The sequence below is a fragment of the Acomys minous genome, assembly GCF_964271855.1.
Source record: "Acomys minous genome assembly, chromosome: 17".
NCBI lineage: Eukaryota > Metazoa > Chordata > Mammalia > Rodentia > Muridae > Acomys > Acomys minous.
The window spans coordinates 53186037-53205750 of NC_140500.1; the positions used below are offsets into that span (position 1 = coordinate 53186037).

The 19714-nt window shown below is 49.5% G+C and overlaps 1 protein-coding gene across 2 annotated transcripts in view; it reads left to right on the forward strand.

The window, feature by feature from the left end:
- Positions 1-19714, forward strand: part of NUP210 (nucleoporin 210) — a 95538-nt gene that overhangs the window by 22782 nt on the left and 53042 nt on the right. For both annotated transcript variants that reach the window (XM_084766765.1, XM_084766766.1), the window contains exons 4-11: positions 3177-3273; positions 5275-5425; positions 7041-7173; positions 14042-14200; positions 14747-14815; positions 16387-16493; positions 17297-17437; positions 18617-18754. In XM_084766765.1, the coding sequence (XP_084622891.1) occupies positions 3177-3273; positions 5275-5425; positions 7041-7173; positions 14042-14200; positions 14747-14815; positions 16387-16493; positions 17297-17437; positions 18617-18754 (995 nt within the window). The remainder of the gene's footprint in view (positions 1-3176; positions 3274-5274; positions 5426-7040; positions 7174-14041; positions 14201-14746; positions 14816-16386; positions 16494-17296; positions 17438-18616; positions 18755-19714) is intronic.

The window sequence follows — 19714 nt, forward strand, 5'->3', positions numbered from 1 at the left end:
CCATCTATAATGAGATCTGCTGGCGTGCAGGCATATATGCAGGCAGAAAAAAAAATATATACACATACATACATACATACATACATACATACATACATACATACATAATTTTTTTTTTTTTTTTTGGTTTTTCGAGACAGGGTTTCTCTGTGTACCCTTGGTTGACCTAGACTCGCTTTTGTATTTCAGGCTGGCCTCAAACTCACAGCGATCCACCTGCCTCTGCCTACTGAGTGCTGGGATTAAAGGCATGCGCCACCACACCCGGCTGCATACATAATTTTTTTAAAGTTGTGTGGCATAACGTGACATTACACATTTGAGTTTCTATTATTTTCTGGTCGCTGTCCCCATATAGAAATGTTTCACTGTTGTGTTTTTTGTGAACTCTGCATTCAGTCATGGTGACAGCTCATGGTTTAAGAGCTCCCTTGCTGTGTCCCGGAGCTCTCTAAGAAGGGAGAGTGAGGGAAGCACCACCAAGCAAGATGCCCCAAGGTTGACATGTTGGGTGCAAGGATTGTATATTTATAGGATGTGAATTTATAGGACTAGTATAGAATTCTAGTCGGTTCCCCATGCACATCCTTCTGAATTGGTGAAACTTGAAGAAGCGCTTAGTTCTAACGATCCTTAGAGTCATCTCGTCTATCTCTTCCCCCCCCTTGTTAATATGGGCGACCGTGGGAGAAGATGCTGACAACGGAGCCCAGAAGCCATAAGTCCAGCCACAGACATTCCATGAGACCGAGCCCTTGTGGAGCATCTGCCTCCCCTGCCCTTCTCGTAAGGCCTTCCTGCTCACTGAGGACACTTTCTTTCTTAAGATTTATTTTGGATTATGTTTAATGTGTATATGTGGGTTTGTGCATGAAAGTGCAGGTGCCCTTGGAGGTCAGGACCTGGAGTTACAGGTGATTGTGAGCTACCCAGTGTGGGTGCTGGAAACCAAACGCACATCCTCCGTAAGCTCAGTAGACACTCCGCAGCCTGCTGGAGACACTTGCTGGAACCCATCCAACAGGTCCATAGAATGGAGTTTTTGTTCCTATTTTATAGTAGAGAGAAGAGGTCTGGAGTGAGTTCTCAGGGTACTCTTGGGTATGCAGACAGCCACAGTCAAGGGAGTAGACCACCCACTAGGTCATCATATTGACCGACTGGTAGTGATTGTGCAATTTGGGGGGGGGGTCACAGGCTAGCCTCTTGTCTCCTGCTGCATCCTGCAGGGTCAGCCTGCTTGGCTCTGCCATGAAGGAAGTAGGATTGGGATGGGATGGCCTGTGTGGGCTCACCGTGTGAAAAAAGAAGGGTCCTGTGGTCTCAGCGGCGCCACAGAGAAAGGAGCTAGGCTGTGAGGTGGTGTGTGCCTTGTCTCTGGGGTGTGGAAGAGAGTTGCCATGCAATGAAAGCAGCACTCTGGGCTGATGGGAGGATTCTGGTGTCCTTGCCATGCGTATTCAAGGTGTGGATCTCAGCACCTGCCTCCTGGGTATTAGCGAGACAAGCTGCTTAGGTCTGAGGGTTGAGAGTTTGAGAACCATAGCTTCTTGTCTGTTAAACACCTCCCTGTACCCTCATCTGTTCTGGGCAAGGCTTACCTGCCTCACTCAGACCAGTTGCCCACAGAGGTGGGAAGATCCCTGGGGAACTTTAGGAAGAGGCTCTCTGTCATTTTTGTTGAGACACCATGGCCACAACAACTCTTGTAAAGGAAAACATGTAATTGGGGCTGGCTCACAGCTCAGAGGTTTAGCCTGTTATCATTATGGCGGGAAGCGTGGCCGCGTGCAGGCAGACATGGTGCTGGAGAGAGGCTGAGATTTCTACACCTGGATTGGTTGGTGGGCAGCAGCAGGAAGAGAACCGAACCACTAGACCTGGCTTGGGCTTCTGAAACCTCAAAGCCCACCCCCTAGTGACACACTTCCTTCAAAAAGGCCACGCCTCCTAATAATGCCACTCCCTATGAGTATATGGGGCGGTTCATTCGGACTACCACATTCTCTTTCCTCTAGTCTCCCCTGAGAAGTAAGGACATAGGCCACATTTCTTTGGACTTTTTGCTAAGTGTGGTTTGATTTGGTCTTCAAAAACAAAGACATATTAGTTTAGTCTTTATGTGTATGTGTATGCCTGCATAAGTTTATGAGTTGTACCTCCTGTGTGCAAGTGCCCACAGAATCCAAGGGGTGTCGGATCCCCTGGAGCTAGAGTTCCAGGCAGTTGTGAGCCACCTGATGATGTAGGTGCTGGGAACCAAACCTGGGTGTCCTGAAAGCAGTCTTAACCTCTGAATTCTGCCTGCATGTATGCCTGCAGGCCAGAAGAGGGCACCAGATCTCATTATAGCTGGTTGCTGGGGATTGAACCTTTGGAAGAACAGATGCTGCTCTTAACCTCTGAGCTATCTATCTCTCCAGCCCCCTGAGCCATCATCTCTCTAGCCTCAGATTTGGCCTTTGAGATCTTGGGTGGAGAAGGTGAGATTCCAATAGAGATCCTACTGTTCATGGTTTGGGTCTGGAAAGTCTTTCATAGGCCCATGTTGAAGACTGCAGGTGCAGGAGGAGTGTTCCGAGATGCGGCCTGGGGAAGGGAGGGGCTCCTGAAGGATTTGACCTTGTCAGTGGGTTGATGGCTTCATGACTGATGGGCTTTTGAGAAGTGATGCAAACTGATGATGGACCAGGCTGAACAGTTCCTTGGGGCATGTCCTCATGCGCTCTGCCTTGTCTCCATTTCTTCCAGCTGCCCCCTGATTCTTGACTCCAGGAGGTGAGAAGCTTTGCCCTGCTCTCCCTTTGTGGTCCCTGCGGCTGAGATGCACTCCTGTGCCATGAGGGGAGGCGTTCTCTCTTCAGCAGATACAAGGAGAGGGATTAATGGCTTAGGTCTCAATAGTCTCCTCAGGTGTTTACACCTACAGAGGGCTCAAGGTTAAATGGAAAGGGCCAGGCCTAGGTTCAAACCTTGGCTCAGTCTTTTATGGTAAATAGCAAACATCACCATTCTTTGATCCTTAGTTTCTCCTTTCTGAAGTAGAGGACATGATGTGCACCTTGCAGGGGTGTGGTGCTGAGCACAGTGGCTGTATGCAGTCAGAGTGGCCATCTCCTGTCCCTCGACCCTAGGGAGCAAACTTATGTGTTTTTGCCTCTGAATTTTTTTTACAGGGAATACCTTCAGCACTCTGGCAGGATTGGTCTTTGACTGGACAATTGTGAAGGATACAGAGGCCAATGGGTTCTCAGACTCCCACAATGCACTGCGGTAAGAGGCTCAGTGACAAGGCCTGGCTACCTTTGGGTGGATGAAGGAAATTGGAGGTCCTTAGGCTTCCTCCTGTCAGTAAAGAGGCCTGAGCGCCACCAGAATGCCTGGTACTCACAGTGACTGACTGGGGAAGAGAGTTTAGTGTGGACAACTGGCAGCCTCTGTGGCTCACTATGGTGTATTCTGTGGGAACTTGTCAGAGACGTTAGGATGTCTGACTGGACAGAGAAGACATAGAACTCTGGAAGGCTATCTTTGAGGTGTAAGGGACATGTGGGTGGCCTTAGAGGGCAGTACTTCCTTGGTGAGCAAGTTCATAGCTAAGGAGACAGGCCAGCAGTGAAATCAGTTCTTAGGATGGTCTGGGTCCCCAGCATAGAATACAGACAGACAGATTCGTAGAGAGGGGGCATCAGAGCATCTGAACTCGTTACATCTGGTCTGCCCACCTCTGACCTTTGCACTTTCCGGCCAGGGAAACTGAGGTTTGGGGAGAGTTGCGAAGTGGGCAGAGTTTGCACTCAGATCCCTGTAGCTCTGCTTTACCCAGGCAGCGTGGAGCGGCTGAGCCCATGCTGAATCAAAGGGATGTTTGACAGAATAAACAGTCCTTCTGGGTCGGCAAGATGGCATAGTGGGCAAAGGAGCTTATCACAAGATGACCCGAGTCCCTGGGTCATGCCACAGCGTGGGAAACGTCACTCCTGCAAATTGTCCTCTCACTTCACTTGAGCTGTGACATGAGTATGCACATGCATGGACGACACACACACACACACACACACATACACACACACATGCCCCTGGGATGGGTAATAAATGTAAAAGAATAAAGTGTGAAGTTTCTTTCCTGAGACATGCTTCTTATATTTAAAGCCATCGTTGAAGGCTATCTGTTGACCGGAGTGGCACTGGAGCAATTTTATTTAAAACTTAGAGAAAATACCAGAGTAATACAGGAAAAACAAAACAAAACAAAAAACAAACCACCTAAATTGCTCGAGGGCCCATTGCCAGTGTGATGTCTTGTCACCTTTGATTATTTACTATGCTTCCACTACCATCAGGATGTTTTCTCATCTACAATAAAGTTATCCAGATAAGGAAATTGGGGATGGAGAAATGGCTCAGTAGTTATGAGCAGTGGCTGCTCTACCAAAAAATCCAGGCTTGGTTCTTAGTAGCCATATAATTAATATATATATATATTAAGTATATAATTAAATAAAATTAAATATATAAATATATATATATATCAAGAAATTTGCCCAGATGCATGTTATCTTTAGACCTACTATAGCAACCCACGGTCACACATTGCATGCTGTCATTTTTCTTTTTTGTCTGTCAGCCTGGGACAGTCTCTTGGTCTTTCTTTGACTTTCAGAATCTTGACACTTAGGAATACAGCAGTCCAGGTGGTGTGTGTGTAATGCTGGGCATGAGACCTCGGCCTTGTGCACACTTGCTGCACTCTGTCACTGGCCAACTGGAAGGTAAACCAATGCATAGGGCAGCGCTGGGTTCCCCTGGCGAGACTGCAAGTGTGTACTGCAGGCTGTTCCTTCTTGGGAAGAGCAGGGAGCTTCTTGTGAATTGCAGGCAGAAAGAGAGAGGAAGTTTGGACCCCACAAGCTTGTCAGCGTGCTCTCAGTCCCTGCGTGTGACTGATTTGCTGAGCTGATCAGTGTTACTGACTCTCTTTGAGTTGGGGCCTTGGGCTTCCATCTTAGTGTGGACCCAGCTGATGGTCTCAAATTCCAGTGCATGTCATGACATATGGGTGTTGCTATGGCGCCTACTTCCAAGGCCAGGTGTACTCCACAGAGCCAGTCCACTGACGCACGCAGTGCCAAAGACGTGATTCTAAGTGTTGCGAAGCAGTATAATTCGCAACATCAGCATCTGTTATGGGATCCAGCCCTCGGCTGGAGATGAATGCCACACCGGGTTCTGGGGAATTTCGTGTTCGAGTCTCTTGATGCGTTCCCCTTTCAGAATCCTCACCTTCTTGGAGTCTACGTATATCCCGCCTTCCTACATCTCAGAGATGGAGAAGGCAGCCAAGCAGGGCGACACCATCCTAGTGTCTGGGATGAAGACTGGAAGCTCCAAGCTCAAGGCTCGCATTCAGGAGGCTGTGTACAAGGTGGGCGTAGGCTCAACTGTGCTGTCCCCACAGTGCAGTACGGATGACAGTGGATTGCAGGTCGGGCTCTAGGGTGTGATGGCTTCTATATCTTTCTGTTTGTTTGATTTCTGTGAGCTGTGGCATAAGGAAAGGGTTGAGGCTTCAAAAGTCAACATGTCAGAGGTCACAGCATGTGCTCCTCGGTTTGAAGGAGTTACCTCATTTCCAGGAAGTGCTCCCCATCCTGGTGCAGGGACACACCTTACCATCTGAGACTCAGCCCTGGGGCCTCAGCCATCTGTTTCCTAGGTTGCATCCCCCTGCGCTCTAGCTGGGGCCTTGAGGCTGGCTCGGTGGCCATTTGTGGATGGTTTGTTTTGTCTTCCTCCCTGACTCCACTTAGCAGAAGGCTTTTCCTGTCAGCCTTGCTTGGGAGCACCCATCCTGAGTCCAGATCTGTGTAGGCTATCAGGGTGCTGAAGCAAATTTATGGAGATTGAAAATGGCCATAAATCCACCAAGAACAGCCTAGGTCTATTGGCACTTCTGTCAACAAGGATTGTTCCTGCCATTAGTTTTCTTCAACAGTGAAAGCCACAGGCTGCTGGCGCACCTGACATCCAGGGTACGCTGAGCAGGAGGCTTTGCAGGCCTGGCTCAGTCTCTCAAGTTGTTTCCTGAGGGCTAAGTGGGGAAGAGACCAGGATATGGCAATTGAGGACACACAGTGCTCCCCCTTTCAGGTCATCCTGGACCTCTGAGCATTTGTGGAGTGAGAGCTTGCACACTGGTAGCTACAGCATGCATAGACATTGCTCCTGGCTCCCCCGCCACCCCCCCCCCCCCCCGCAGTGTAGTTAGTGTCATTTTAAATCAAAATAGAGCATATGTAAGGTACAGCGAGTGGTCATATGCTTTTGGCAGTGACAGTTTTGAGTGCATCCTGGTACCATACTTACGGGGTCCTCCTGAGTCCTAGCACTGCATAAAAACAGAACAAATGGGTCTGCAGAGATGCTCAGTGGTTAAGCACGCTTGCTGCTCTTGCAGAGAACCCAAGTCCAGTTCCCAGTGCCTACATCAGGTAGCTCAAAAATCTAGATACAGGGACTCCAATTCCCTCTAGGCCTCCGTAGGCACCCACACACTTGTGGCTTATACACACAGAGATACAGAAGTGTTCGTGTAATTTAAAAGGAAATAAATATTTAAACACACACACACACACACACACACACACACACACACACACACACACACACACACACACACACACACACCAAAACATTGGCTCAGCAGTTAAGAGTACTTGCTGTTCATCCAGAGGGCCTAGGTTTGTTTCCTCAGGACACACATGACAGCCCATAATCATCTGTAACTCCAATTTCAGAGGATTCAACGCCGTCTTCTGGCCTCAACGGGAAAGAGACATGCATGTGGTGTGCAGACATACATGTAGGCTAAACACCCATACACATTAAAACACATGCGCACATGCACACCCATCCACCCCCACACACTGACACACAGAGGCACATCACCATCACCATAGAAACAAACTGTCTTGCTCACTACTCCCCTGCCCTGAATCCCTACCCCACCTCAACCTCTTCCTCCTTTTCTCTGTGCTCAGAATGTCCGTCCTGCGGAAGTCAGGCTGCTGATCTTGGAGAACATCCTTCTGAATCCAGCCTATGATGTCTACCTGCTGGTGGGGACCTCCATTCGCTACAAGGTTCAGAAGATCAGGCAGGGCAAGATTACAGGTACAGCAGCGACTCAGAAGTCATGTTAGATCTCTCTCTCTTTAAAAGGGTTTTATCTAGCTGGACATGGTGACTCACGCCTTTAATCCCAGCACTCGGGAGGCAGAGGCAGGGGGATCGCTGTGAGTTTTAGGCCAGCCTGGTCTACAAAGCAAGTCCAGGACAGCCAAGGCTACACAGAGAGACCCTGTGTCCAGGAAAAAAAAAAGGTTTTATCTATTTTTTTTTTAAAAGTATCTGGGTGTTTTGCCTAAAGGCGGGTGGGGTGGGGGTAGGGTGGAGCTTTATGTGCAAGCAGTACCGGAGAAGGCCAGAAGAGGGCAGTGCATCCCACTGGAATTGGAGTTGGCTACTATGGTAGTGAGGCACTATGTGGATACTAAGAACTGAACCTGGGTCCTCTGTGAAAGCAGACAGTGTTCCTAACCACTGAGTATTACTTCAGCCGCTTCCCGCTTTGTTACTCTGATACTGTGGCACGTGAAGTTTACCACCATAAAGTTTAAATGTGTACAGATCAGTAGCATTACATTGCGTCAAAGCATTTTGTAACAGTCACCAGTGTCCATCGCCAGAACTTTTCCATATTCCCCATCTGAACTGATGGCCCCATTAAACATAACCAATCCCTCTCCTGTGTACCCAGTACCCACAAGCCCGGTCTCATGAAGTTGGCTCCTGTGGCGACCTCAGTTACATGCAATCCTGTGCGCTCGATCTGTGACTGGGCTGCCATTGGCCTTGCCCTCAAGGTTGGATCTTTGTAAAAATAGGATTTTTTTTTTCCTGTGCCTGCCCTGGATCCTGAAAAATGACACAGAAACCTTTTTTTTTTAAAATAAGCTTCCTGCACTATAGCTGGGCAGATACTGAGCGTGCTAACCCGAGTGTACTAGCTGGCTTACTTCCCAGCCATGTGGCTGGTTACCTGCCATTACCCGCCATCTTAGTCCCACACTGGCTGTTCCTTCTTCATCCTTGTCCTCATGGTAACTCTCATGGAGGCTCTCTGGTCCGCACTCAAGACCCTCTCTCTTTCTCTGGGCCCAGGAAATTCCACCTTCTCCTCTCTTTATTAACCAATCAGAAGGTGATGGTAAACATTTTTTACACAATATGAGACAGGAGATGCTTCATAAAAATGACAGTGCCAATGTCTGACTATAACCTGATCTCTTGGTACAGAAATTAGCATTTGAATACACAGTACACAAAAACTTTCTCCAACAGTTCCCCAGAGTGAAGTTTGGTGAATTTTTGCCTTGCTGTGTCCCTGGGGAGGAGAGATGGCTGTTGCTTACTTCCCCCTCTTCCAAGGGATTTCAGCAACAGGTAGACATTGCCAACAGTGTCTCACTAGGACACGAGCACCTCTGAAGCTCTGAGAACATTTCCTGTTAGGACTCAACAGCCCTGGGAAGTGAGCTTCATGAAGACCCTGTGGTGTAGGCAGGGACACAGAGGAAAACCTGAAAGTCATGGAGCTGTGCAGTACAACTGAGTATTGTCTCGAAAGAAAGTCAGACAACCGTGCTCAGGACAGTGGCTGGGCTTCCTCCTAGCAACAAGGTGGAGATGGTCTACTACACAAGGTCCATGAGAGATGAAACTGCCCAGTTAGGAGGGAGAGCCAGCATGGCTAGGAGGCCCCGGGCTGGTATTGTAAGGAGCTTATCTTAAGTCAACACCGGAAGTCACCCTTCTCTGCTTCCTGACTGCCTGTGACCAGCCAGCCACCTCCCACTTCCAATGCCATGCCTCTCAAGCTGTGAGCCCAAAAGTCTTTCCTTCCTCAAGGGCCTTTTGGTAACTAGCTAACGTAGCAGTTTATGGCTCAGAGAATTACACCTACAAAGGTCCCAAAACCCTGGAGATTTGGTGACTCTCCTGCCATAGAAGTTGAGGAGCGAGAGCCCATGAGAGGTATCCCAGAGCCAAAAGGAGACGAGTCGTGGTCATCGTCGTTGTCATCATCATCATCATCGTCGTCGTCATCGTCGTCATCATCATCGTAGTCATGTCCCCACCCCCCATCTCATCCCCTGCTCTCATCAGTTGGGTACCTGTCTCTGTGATGGATGATGGTGTTGGCCAGGCCTGGAGAGGCTTCCAGGTGGATACCCTGGCTAGTCACTGGGACATCCTTTACCTTCCAAAGCTGAATTTGACCACTTTGTTTGAATTACTATCCAACTTACATTAGCTGACATTTAGAAATTGGGAATTTCACTGAGACTTTCACATTAAAGCGATCTGTGGCTCAGTATGAACGTGAGTGTCTCTGATCAGGCCCTCAGGAGGATGAAGTGTGGCCTGGCCTGCCGGGGTTCGGCTAACGCTCGGGAGGAGAATTCTCCTGTATAGGGGCAGAACACAAGACACGAAGAAGGAGAGCAAGTCTTTGATCAAGCTCTCAAATTTTATTTTTCATGTAGAAGGTTTTATAGGCATGGGGGGTATGGGTATTTGCGTAAGCGAGGGTTGCTATGGATACCTAACTCTGGAATGCTCCAGCAGGTGTCTACCTTTACAGCTGCTATAATCACAGAAGAGGAAGAAATTCCAGAGAAAAGGGGAAGTTGTAAAAGATCTGGTTAGTCAGGGAAAAGTTCCCGGAACTGCTGCTTGTGGGCAGCTGGCCTTTAATCTAATTTTACCAGTAGTCTTACTGGAAAAGCTAGTTTATAGCCAGAAAGGAGTAGCTCTTACTACGAGCTCAGGGGTCTTAGAATGACCGTCCCCCCACAATAAACCACAACAGGTGTCTAACTGCCGAACCACGACAGGGTCAGCTGGTTTCTGGTAAATAACAGACTGCTGGAGAAACAGGAGCCTACAGGTGTAGGTTCTGACAAGATGGCTGAACATTGGCCATATGGCCTACCGTCCCCAACAAAGTGGGCAGATCATGAATGGGCCTGGGGTAGATGGAAGTTCAAAGACAGTCTGGGCTATGGATCGAGGCCTTGTGGGAAGATTCACTGAAAGTGAACAGAGAGACACCTCAGGCAGGGATTCTGAACTTACCACTGTTTTCCTAGGTGCTTTGGATTGAGTCCGAATGCTGACGCTCTGGATGACCTACACAGACCTTCTAGTTGTGTGTATGAATGCTTTGCCTGCATGTATGTGTGCGGCCCCGAAAGCCACGAGACCAGGGCTGCCAGTCTGGAGCAAGAGTGAGGTTGAGACATGTCCAAACCCCCAAAATTTCATCCTAAGACTGGCAGGAGTAGGGGTGCTCCCTCCTTGCCCCGGGCCTGCTTGTAACCCCTACCTCGGCCACCTTTGAGGTATCTCATAGGCAGGTTTCTGGTTGATCTTCCTCCTTATAAGGATGTATCTAGCAAGCACCTGGAATTCCTCTTCATGCAAATGAAGTATTCCCAGCACCTAGGCCAGGCCAATGATGTATAGTCACCCCCAAAACCTCTACCGGTTTCCAAGGTTTATAGCCCTTACCCCCAATAAAGAAAGCCGTTTCACTGAAAACTGTCTCCAGAGAAGGCTGTTTCTCCCACACTCATGACCACTGAGATCCATTCCCTCCAGTCCAGCCCGATGTGCAAAGGTGCCTGGATACCCTGATGGGAAAACCAGACCTGGCCTGCATGTATGTGCTCCACTTGTGTTTCTGTCGCCTGCAGAGGGCAGAAGAGGACATTAGATCCCTTAGAACTGGTGTCATGGATGGTGTGAGCCTCCGTGTAGGTGCTGGGGATAAATCTAACAAAGGCTTTTAACCACTGGCCACCTTTCTTGCCCCAGAACCCTATAATATATAATCTCTCTCTCTCTCTCTCTCTCTCTCTCTCTCTCTCTCTCTCTCTCTCTCTCTCTCTCTCTCTCTCTGTGTGTGTGTGTGGCATATGGGTGTTTTGTGCGTGTTTATCTTTGTATTGCTGTATGCCTGGTAGCTATGGAGGCCAGAAGAGGTTCTCAGAGCCCATGGAACTGGGGTTGCAGATAGTTGCCCATATGATTGCTGAGAATTGAAACTGGGTCCTTTGGAGGAGTGCACAGTGCTCTTAACCACTGAGCCACCCCCCTCCCCTTCTCTCTCTCTCTCTCTCTCTCTCTCTCTCTCTCTCTCTCTCTCTCTCTCTCTCTCTCTCTGTGTGTGTGTGTGTGTTAGCAGAATGCCTTTTCTGCACTGTGTATACGTGAACATTTGAAGCAGATGCTCGTGAGCCGTGTGTTTCCCTACACCATGCTCCTGCGTTCGGCACTTTTATGGGGTTTCTGATACCAGGAGAGTTTGAGGTTCTGTTGAAAGCTCTGACAGTCTTTTCTTACAGTTCAGTGTTGATGCTGGCTCCTGTCATGTCACTTAACAACAGGAAGTTTTCTTGAATTTTAGCATCTGGTGTCTTGCTCTATTGCTCAGGTTGGCCTTGATCCTGAGTTTCAGTGAAACTTACCCACCTCTTTATTTGACTTGTTACTGTTAGTGACACCAGTATGCCAATAATATCTCCTCGTCTCCCTGGCTGGTCTCCACTGGGCCACTCGCTTAGGTCTGGGTCTTCTGCTATACACTAGAACCCAAATCCATACCCTAGCTTGGAGATTTTCTCAGGTTTGTTCATGCAGCACTCAAGAATACCAGGCTGCTGCAGTTCTCCAGCATCTTCTAGAAGGTCCTCAAACAGTAGCCATGTCCCGCCACTCCTCAAGGGAAGTCCACAGCTTTGTCATTGTCCTGGTTAGTGTTTTGTCAACATTATAGTAACTAGTGCCATCTGGGAAGAGGGAACCTCAATTGGGAAAACAACTCCGTCAGACTGGAGTACACAAGAGATGCAGAAGGTAGGCAAGGTGCCTCTTTCCCCAAATCCCCTTAGGATCCTTCTCGGGGCATATTTTTATTCCAGGACAAGAAGTGGTCCATGGCTACAGCTCTGCTGATAGTGAGCAGGTGGCCACCTAGCACGTGCTAAGGGTACAGAGGAGGGAAGTTAATGCGCCTAGGCTTGGGGGCAAGGGCTGCTGGTCTGCTCCTAACTAGCTATAGGACCATATCTTAGTCTGTATTCTGTTAGACGAAATACTCCAGGCTGCTCCTGTTGTTCAGCTCTGCCTTTTGTTTGCAGCTCCTTGGCTGCTTTTCCTCAAGGCAGGTGGATCATGATGTGGCACCATGTGCATCAGGAGGAGATTACATGCTAAGAGAGGAAGCCAAGAGTTCACGAGCCAGGCTTGCTCTTTTATATCATCCCGCTCTTTCAGGAGCTAACTAGGGTTCTAGACCTGCCTTCAACCCTTTCGAGGCCAGGCCCTAGTGACCTAACCACCTTTCCCCGAGGCCACATGTTTTGCCTTTTTTTTCCCCCATTAATTAATTTATTTATTCACAGATTGATCGCAGCCCCCTCCCTCTTCTCCTGCCATTCCCTTCCTCACATCCCTTTGCCCCATTCCTCCCTCTTGGTCCCTCAGAGAAGGGGAGGCCCTCCCATGGTACATCAAGTTGCAGCAGAACTAAGCACATCCTCTCCCACTGAGGCCAGACAAGGCAGCCCAACTATGGGAAAGGGAATCAGAGTCAGGCAACAGAGTCAGAGACAACCCCTGCTCCAATTGTTAGGGTACTCACATGAGGAACAAGCTGCACATCTGCTACGTATGTGTAGGGGGCCACGGTCTAGCCCATGCACGCTCTTCTGTTGGTGGGTAAGACTCTGTGAGCTCCCATGGGCTCAGGTTAGTTTACGCTGTAAATCTTCTTGTGCTTGTCCTTGAAGCTTTTAAAATTATGTATCACTTTGTGAGTGCAGGCGCCTGCTATAGACGTAAGTTCCGCTGGAGCTAGAGTTGCAGGCAGTAGTGAGCTTCCCAAATGGGTACTGGGTATTGAACTCAGTTCCTCTGCATTCTTAACGCCTGAGCCACCTCTCCAGCCCTCAATCCCCCCCCCCCTTCCCGCCTTGCTCTCCCGCTCTCATTCGTTCTCTGTCTCTGTCTCTTTTTCTCTCTCGGCATGGAGCGTGGGGGTGTATCTAACACTGGTTTAAGACTAACCTCAATGTTGGTCTTTATTGTCCCCTTTGGTTAAAACAGCGGCTTTTGTTGTTCACTGTTAAATACATCAGGCTAGCCAACATGCAAGCTTCTGGGGATTGACCTGTCTCCCAGCTTGGCATAGGAATGCTGGGACTGCAAACACATGCCTCTGCTCCTAGCTTTGTGTTAGTGCTTGGTCCTGAACACCCATCCTCACCCTTACTTAGCAAGTGCTTTACACACTGAGCCGTCTCTCCAGCCCCAGGCCACACCTTTTGACTTGCTGAGGGGGGACATGTTTTCTAGCACATGAAGTTTGGGTTCTCAGTCAAAGCAGTCGAAGTCATGGTAGACCATGAGCTAGCTTCTCACGTGACTTGCTCAGCTCAGCCTGAAGTAGGGATGTCTGAAGTCCTTATTCCTGGGGTTGTTGAAAGACGAGATGAAGGAAGTTGGCCATGACATACCTAAGCAAGACCAGGGCACCTTCACCTTCACCGAGTCAGCTCTCACTTTACCCTTTACCGTGTTTTTTTTTTTTTAAACGCAAAACAGACACAGGGGAAGCACACTGAGTGGTCAAGACTTGAGTTATTCCTTGCCATGGTAAGCTGAGCATCTGAAACTCAGTAGGAGACCATTGGCTACAGACTTTTTGGTAAAACTAGTGAGAACCCCACTGGGGCCGGGAATGGGAAGAGCTTGCCCACTTCAGGGGATGGTCAGACGCCAGCCAATGCTAGCATTCTTCAAGCAGCTGTCTTGCCAGCAGGCCTCAAGAGTCGGGGCTGGAGATGGCTGCAGTGGTATGCAGCACTTCACACCTTCACCCCCCCCCCCTTTTCTCATCTCTCTTCACATCCAGAACTCTCAATGCCTTCTGATCAGTATGAGCTGCAGCTTCACAACAGCATCCCAGATCCTCAGGGAGACCCTGCCCGTCCCGTGGCCGTCCTGACACAAGACACATCAAGAGTCACTGCCATGCAAATGGGACAGAGCAACCTGGTCCTGGGCCACAGGAATATCCTCCACTCTGGCACCGCGTCGTGCCGACTGCTTTGAAGCCAAGTTGTTTTTCTCCCTTAAAGCCAGCCAGGACTAAAAATAGCACTGTTTTCCCCATCTGTCTGAAACTCAGAAAGAACCTAAATAGCAACCTGCTGAGTGGAATTGCTCACCTCTGTGGGTGACTCACAGAGATTCCCAGAGACAGGAGTCTCTGGCGGAGGCACACGTCATTCCAGGCCTCTGGAAGCTTCTCAGGAACCACAGCCCCCTCTGAGAGGGGCCCTGGCAGAGGCTGTGTGAATACTGGCACATGGGTTGCCGATAACCCAAGATTGATTGTATGCCAATTGGTCCCTAGGGTCCCTTGCAGAGACGGTAGATGGCACAGTAAGGGTCTTGACTCACCAGCATCTTTGCTCTAAGTGGCCTAAGCCAGGAGTTCTTCACCCACCTCTGTGCACATGATGTCTGCATGATACTCAAGCCATATGAGTCAGGCAGGAGCCGCAGCTGCTTACATTTTTGTACCTTATGTTTTGTACCTTAATTAAGAATTCAGGTATCCGCATGCAAGGAGCTTCCAGGCTGCCCAACAGCACCATCTATGTGGTAGAAGCTGGGTACCTAGGTAAGTGTGGCCCTCTGGGGTTTCTTAGACATTGATTGCTTGTGACTCCCATCAATTCAGGAAATCAAAAAGTAAAAGTAAGAGCTGAGGTTCACTTCAGCAGCAGTATATTTCTTAGCTAATGGGAGAATGGCCCTGAGTTCAATTCCTGGCACCAGCAAGCAAGAGCAAACCCACAGAACTGAAGAGGTACGGCAGCTCTCACACCGGTCACATCCTCTGTCTGCCAGGCTCAACCCCATCAGTCCTCAGCCCCAGCATCATGCAGACCTGACTGTGGCTATGGACCTGTCAAGGTTGGGGACCCTGTGCTTAGCCAAGTTACTGAGCATCTTTAGGTTGACATGACACTTGGCAGTGCCTCAGCAGGGTAGAAGGAGGCATCAGAGAGAGGAGGGAACCGCCTGTAGCAGGAAAAGACTCTGAGTCCCAGGCAGATCTGGGAGCTGCAGTGATAGGAAGCACTGAGACCCTTGGGATGTGCGAGCCATGGGAGTCACCGAGGCGGCATTTCCTGGGGTCTGACGCAACTCACCTGTGGACCACGCTGCCAGAGTTCAGTCCAGAGAGCAGTGGTCAACCTTAAGATCCTCTTGTCAGGGAAGAGCTTCTTGTGGTGCAGTAGCCAGTTGACAAGCAGCAACGCCAGAGAGGGTGACGCTTTGTGTCTCAGCAGCATCCTTTGCCTGATTGGCCTATGATTAGACTTAGCTTCACAGAAAAGGCTGGTACAAACAGGCGGCAAGAACATGGTGGGAGTCAACACCGGGGCAGATGAGAGTCTTCTGGAGGTTTCCTGTAAGACAGGTGCTGTGTCCGACAACTTCTGTGCTGGGAAGGGCGCCTTGGTAGCGTGGCTGGCTTAGCTGGAGTTATGGAGATGAGAAAGCAAACGGCACCCTGGGAATAGAAGTAGTGAGTGTGGCATCCTGTGTGGGAACAGGGCTAGCTCAGGACCCTCAGAGCCCAGGTCCAGACACCTTGTCCAGAGCTCTCAAATGCTTTAGCCTGGGATCCAAAACCTGTTCTAGCTTCAGGCTAGACCTGCCATGCCTGAGAGCTTAGACCTCTTTTGGCTACAGGCGAGACACAGCACCACCACAGGTACACAAGCTTCAGCCTCAGAGTCTAGACTGCCATGGTCTGTAGTGGACCACCAGTGTGGCCTTGGGCTGGACTTGTATTGGCCAATGGCTGGACCAGCTGAGGATTCAGAATCTAGATGAGGTAAGGCCACTGAAGCCTCAAACATACTGGGAAGTCAGCCTCAGAGCTTAACTCTGCTGAGGGTCAGATTCTGATGAGTCCATGATGAGTCTATGAGTGTTTAGAGTGGGTATGTTCAGTGTTGGGGCCAGGAATCAGAAAGATCAGGTGTGGTTCTCTAGGTCAGGGATAATGATGGCCATCAGGCTCCATATTCCATATATCCCCCTCATCCCGGCCTTGTCCAAGGAAGGGCCTGGTGAACGTTCTGGGCCCTTCTACATGGGTAAGTGTGTGTGTAAGTGCTTGGCCTCAGCCCTGCCATCCTTGTGACCTGCATGCTGAACCCCTACTTCCTGTTCTAGGGTTCACAGTCCACCCTGGTGACAGATGGGTGCTTGAGACTGGACGTCTATATGCAATCACCATCGAAGTGTTTGATAGGTCCAGCAACAAGGTCTACCTATCTGATGTGAGTGCCTGCTGAGGTTCTGATGGTGGTGGTGGGGATCATGTGAGATCAAGAGCAGCCAAAGCCACAGGGTCCACACCTAGGCAGACCAAAGCTTCCTGCCATACTCCTAGGGCCGTGGAGATAATGTCATGGGACCCCTGAAGCACTTCAAGACCCTGTTAGGTTGTGAGTTTGCATTATCTCCTCATGCAGGGTTTGGGGGTAGATACCCAGGCAACAGGGCCTGGGGGTGGGGGAGAGAGGAGGGTGAGTGTGAGGGTGAGTGTGAGTGTGTGTGTGTGTGTGTGTGTGTGTGTGTGTGTGTGTGTGTGTGTGTGTTGGGAGTGGTTTTCTCTCTGAGCACTGGCCTCCTGTTCCTTACATGGGGTCCCTGAGGCTGACAGTCCATTTTGCTTTGGAAAGAATCAGGTGTCAGGTATACCCTCTGTCTTCTAGAAGCTCTCAGGTGACCAAGGCTGCCATGTTTGAAGCCGGTTTTAGGGAACTCAGTTCTCTTTTATGTTCACTGGTTCCTTCTTGCAACTCCCACACCTGGGAGAGTGACAGTCAGCTACCAGCTGCCCTGAGCATCACACACCCAGCTAGAATGGCAGTGCTGGGTCTTGGAGCCTGACTGTGCTGTGTGGGGAGAAGTCAGAGCCCTGAAGCCTCTTTCCTTCTGCCTGCTTTGTTTGAGAGGCGTTGGGGCCACAAAGGCTCTCTCAGCCTGGCCCAGCTGCCGTTTTGGAGCTCTTGCCGTCACTTGATGTCACAGTCGCTTTTTTAAATAAGCTCCCCTTACCCACCGTTTGCCTTTCTAGAACATTCGAATCGAAGCTGTGCTTCCTGCTGAGTTTTTTGAGGTCCTGTCGTCTTCCCAGAACGGGTCTTACCATCACGTCAGAGCAATCCAGAGTGGCCAGACGACTATCAGTGCAACCCTCACCTCTGTGGTGGACCAGGTGAGCTGATGTCCTAGGCTCTGGGCGCCCATAACTCAACTCTGAGGGTGGAAATGTCAATTGGAAGGTACTTTGGCCCCAGGACCCACCACCCGCTGCCACTCCTCTAGTACCCGAGGAGACTGTCTTAGTTAGGGTTTCTATTGCTGTGAAGAGACACCATGACCATGGCAACTCTTACATAGGAAAGTATTTAACTGGGGCTGGCTCACAGTTTCAGAGGATTAGTCCGTTACTGTCGTGGTGGGCAGTGTGGTAGCACACAGGCAGACATGGTCATGCTGGAGAAGTAGCTGAGGCTTCTACAGCCAGATCCTCAGGCAGCTGGGACAGAGAGTGTCACTGGGCCTGGCTCGAGCATTTGAAGCCTCAGAGCCCACCCCTAGTGACACGTCTCCTCCCACAAGGCCACACCTTGTAACAGTGCCTCTCCCTATGAGCCTACAGGGGCCATTTCCATTCAAACCACCATAGATATAGACTTTATTGCTTTGGGCTTGAGCTCCAGATGCCCTTGACTGTCCAGAACCTGTGGGCGAGGGGATCCTCCTGTTGCCACAGGCTTCCTCTTCCACCACCCTACACCCATCCCTATAGAAGTGGTCTGCGTCTTCTAAGATGAAGGACAGAATTTGTTTGGGGGCTAGGAGGCCCACCGGCACCCCATTAACTGTTTTGCCTGCTTGAGTCCTCCAGCTTTTGTTTTTGTCTTGTGCTGAAAGACCTCTCATCCCTAGTGGGGAGCAGTATCTTACCAGTTGGCACAGTGTTGAAGGTGTTCCCCTGTCTCACGCAAGCCTTCCAGACCTGTGAGGGATAGCATGTGGAAAGACGGGAAAGGCCTGTGCCCCAGACAGTGGTGACGCATCATCACCTGCACTACAGCTCTGGGTTTGGGGTGAGATGCTCCAGGATTTAGTTTCCTTATCTACAAAGTAGGGACAGCCTCATCCATCCTGTGAGGGATACCCAAGGCCTCCAATGGAAGTTACACAAATGGCCATTAAAGGTCTATAGCAAGCCACCTTGACCAAGCCTGCTGGGTTTTGTCCATATTCTCAGGTGCACAAAGCTACCTTTTTGGCTTGGTCCTCAGGGAGGGGCAGGGTCTGAGTGACAGGAAAATAACATGTGATAATGTGGTTGTCATGGTAACATGCAGCAATCTCATTCTTATAGGATGGAGGGGTCCATGTGCTTCAGGTACCTGTGTGGAACCAGCAAGAAGTGGACATTCATATCCCCATCACACTCTATCCCAGCATCCTGACATTTCCATGGCAACCAAAGACAGGAGCCTATCAGTATACCATAAAGGTAGGTGAGATGCTTTCTTTGGGGGTATTTTCTTGACAATGGCTGGTTTTTTTTTTTTTTTTTTTTTTGGTTTTTTTTTCATGACAGGATCTAAACTATGTAGGTCTGACTAGATTGGCTTAGAATGAACTCACCCGCTGTCTCCATCTGTGTAGTGCTGAGACAGGCATATGCCACCTCTGGCTATCCTCTTGTCTTCAGTTTTATTCTCAACAGGTAAAAGACAGTTTTAGAAGAGGCAAACCTATGATTTTTATGATTTCTGAGGCGTCTATCCTAGCAGTGGAACCAACAAGATAAAAAGTCCCGTAGTAACTGTCCCAGTTAGTTTTGTTTGTTTGTTTTGTTTTTTTTGTCAAGTTAGGTTGGGGTCATATGAGAAGAGGTAACCAGATTGGCCTGTGAGTGAGGCTTTGGTACATTTTCTTGATTGATGACTGAGCCACTGGGCAGGTAGTCCTGAGGTGCATAAGGAAGCAAACTGAGTAGAGCACAGTGGGGCACCTCCTCTAACCCCACACTCAGGAAGCAGAGGTAGGCGGATCTCTGAGAAGTCAAGGCCAGTCTGGTCTATATAAGGAGTTCCAAGACAACCAGGGCTGCATAGAGAGATCCTGTCTCAAAACAAACAAACAAACAAACAAGTAAATAGAGAGGAAAAAGAAAAGAGTTAGCCAGGGTAGCAAGTAAGTAAGCAGCACTTTCCCTGCCTCTGCATCAACCCCTGCTTCCAGTTTCCTGCCTTGCTTGAGTTCCTGCCCTGACTTCCCTCAGTGATGGACTGTACCTGGAAGTGTAGCATGAAGTCAGTCCTTTCTTCCCCAAGCTGCTTTTGGTCCTGGTGTTTGTCACAGCCACAGAGAGCAATCAAGGGCAGTAACTGAAACACAGAAATGGAATCTAGGCCTGAGTTCTGCTTAGCAGTCTTTTTTTCTAAAAGATACTATTCTTGAAAGCAAT